At 41.6% G+C, this 2,500-nt stretch overlaps 1 protein-coding gene across 1 annotated transcript in view; it reads right to left on the bottom strand.

The window, feature by feature from the left end:
* LOC143037031 (uncharacterized) overlaps positions 1-2,336 on the bottom strand; it is a 110,280-nt gene extending 107,944 nt beyond the window's left edge. Inside the window, exons 1-2 of the mRNA XM_076205136.1 lie at positions 2,320-2,336; positions 237-808 (exon numbers count right to left, since the gene is read on the bottom strand). Of these exons, the coding sequence (XP_076061251.1) occupies positions 237-808; positions 2,320-2,336 (589 nt within the window). The remainder of the gene's footprint in view (positions 1-236; positions 809-2,319) is intronic.
* Positions 2,337-2,500: the final 164 nt, after the last annotated feature.

Genomic DNA, 2,500 nt, shown 5'->3' with positions numbered 1-2,500 from the left:
AGAAGTGACGAAACAGGAACTACTCGACTAAGACGAATCATGCAATGCTGGTTAATCGACATTACCATACGATCAATAAACAACGGGTTTAGTTCGACAGCTTACTGGCAGATGCGTGGTGAGTTTCTGAGATCGACACACAACAATGTTAGAACAGTTAACGTATCTGTCAAGAGGCGCAAGACAAAACCTAAGGCCTCGCCGCCCGGAAGGCGGAAGACATGAAGTGTTCGTACCTGGAACTATGGCCCTCGCCACGTCGAAGACATTGAGGGCGCGGCCCTCGTCCACGGTCCTCATGGCCGACTCGAGGACCCGCTGGTCCCGGAGGTTCCTGTCCAACTCCCTGAGGACCCTCGAGTACGTGGACTCGATGGCCTCGAGGTTCAGGAACCTCGTGTTGTTTCGCCTCCTCGGTTCCGCGGACTCTTTGGCCACCGTCGACGCGGCCGACGTTGTCGACGAGACGAAGAAGACCAAGAAGGCCGTCGAGACGAAGAAAGACACGAGTAACGATCGAATAACCGGAAGGCGAGGCAGTCCGCGCCGGCGGTGGAACGAAGAAGGGAGGCTCTTGTTGGTGGAGTCTTGTGCCGCGAGACGAGGTGAGGTGGAGGGCCTCTCGGCCTCGGTCGCCGCCTTTCTTGGGGACGACGACGACCCAAGTCTCCAGAGGTTCCCCTGAGACGCTTCCAACGCATGTGACGTCATGTCAGGAGCTGTGTCTGCCCAGCTTCTCTGATTGGTCGGCTGTCTCCGGCGGAGCCTTCGCGATTGGTCCATCTCTGGTCGGCTGTCCCTCAAGAGTCTGCAAGAAACAAGTTGGTATTCGTGAGGGTGCAGTCATGGCAAAAGAGTCGTAGGAAGAATATGATTAAAATATACAACAGCAATGCTGGAAACCTGAAGGAAAAACGTAAATGCATACAGATCAGTTGAATACACACACACACATACACACACACACACATATATATATATATATATATATACATATATATATATATATATATATATATGCAGAAAAAAACACTGGGAAATAAGAAGCTTAGTCCGAACGTTTTCGTCTATTTAAGACATTATCAAGGAATACACAGTTACAGAGACAAAGGTGGATATATATACATAAAGTAAAAGACAAGCTAGGAACATGGAAAGGACACACAAGATGCTTCACAATCAGGTAGAGCCGATGTATACATATATGGACGTTTGGTCCATGACGTTACGTCACCCCCGCTTAGTAGCACTTGGAGAAGTTCTTACAACTTTATCAATAACAACTCATCATTCAAGTTTAAATAATCCTAAACTTAAATTGATATTATTGTCAAAGGTTTGTTTAATATGACTGGATTCGATGATGTTTCTTTCTAATAAGGATCTACAAGAAATTATTACATTCGAATTATCCCAGTCAATAGGATGATTGTGGTCTCTTACATGGACAAACAGGCCACTGGAACTTTGCCCTCTCCTTACACTATATTTGTGCTGATTTATTCTAGTTTTTAAAGTCTTTACCAGTTTGGCCGATATAAAAATTTGTTACATTTAAGGCATGGAATAGAGTAAACACAACCGTCGTTTGCTTCAGGTGAATTTTTAATGAGCTTACTTTTTATAGTATTATTTTTGAAAACCAAGTTGATGTTGAATTGTTTGAGAATATTAGGCAGACCAATTAATTTCTTAAATAGACGAAAACTTAAATAGACGAAAACGTTCGGACTAAGCTTCTTATTTCCCAGTGTTTTTTTCTGCATATTATTTTCACGTGTGCCTTAGCGAATTACGGCAATATATATATATATATATATATATATATATATATATATATATATATATATATATATATATTATATATATTTATACACACGTGTGTGTTTGTGTCTGTGTGTGTGTGTACGTGTGTGTGTGTACGTGTGTGTGTGTGTGTGTGTGTGTGTGTGTGTGTGTGTGTGTGTGTGTGTGTGTGTGTGTGTGTGTGTGTGTGTGTGTGAGTTCCTGTGCACATGTATGTATATACATAGGTATAGACATTCAGACACTGAAATAATGCAAATAAAATAACATCTTGTAATTCCTTGACTGAAATGAATATCATTGAACCAAACCACATGAAACACACATTTGACCAAAACATTAATCTAAGTTTAGGTATGTACAGGCGTGATCATTTCATTTCAACGAAAATAGTTGGATGTTATTCCTCCCGGCCTGTGTAACATTTTGTCCATCATCAAGACCTTGACCTGAGTACACACACACATGTTCCATGTTCCTTACAATGTCTTCATCTTTGTAGTGTATATTTACGTCTCTGTATCTCCCATACTGTATTTCCTGAAGATGTCTTAAATGAACGAAAACGTTCGGACTACGTTTCTCATTTACCAGTGTTTTTTCTGCAAAAGTATATACATGTATATACATGTACTAGTACTAGAAAATCTGTCCTACGGCATATGTTCTTACAGGCAGTACGTGCCTGCACGTG

Source organism: Oratosquilla oratoria, chromosome 21, assembly GCF_046742065.1.
Source record: "Oratosquilla oratoria isolate Oo_2021 chromosome 21, ASM4674206v1, whole genome shotgun sequence".
NCBI lineage: Eukaryota > Metazoa > Arthropoda > Malacostraca > Stomatopoda > Squillidae > Oratosquilla > Oratosquilla oratoria.
The sequence above is the reverse complement of the archived record's forward strand: the minus strand, read 5'-3'. Positions and strand labels throughout refer to the sequence as shown.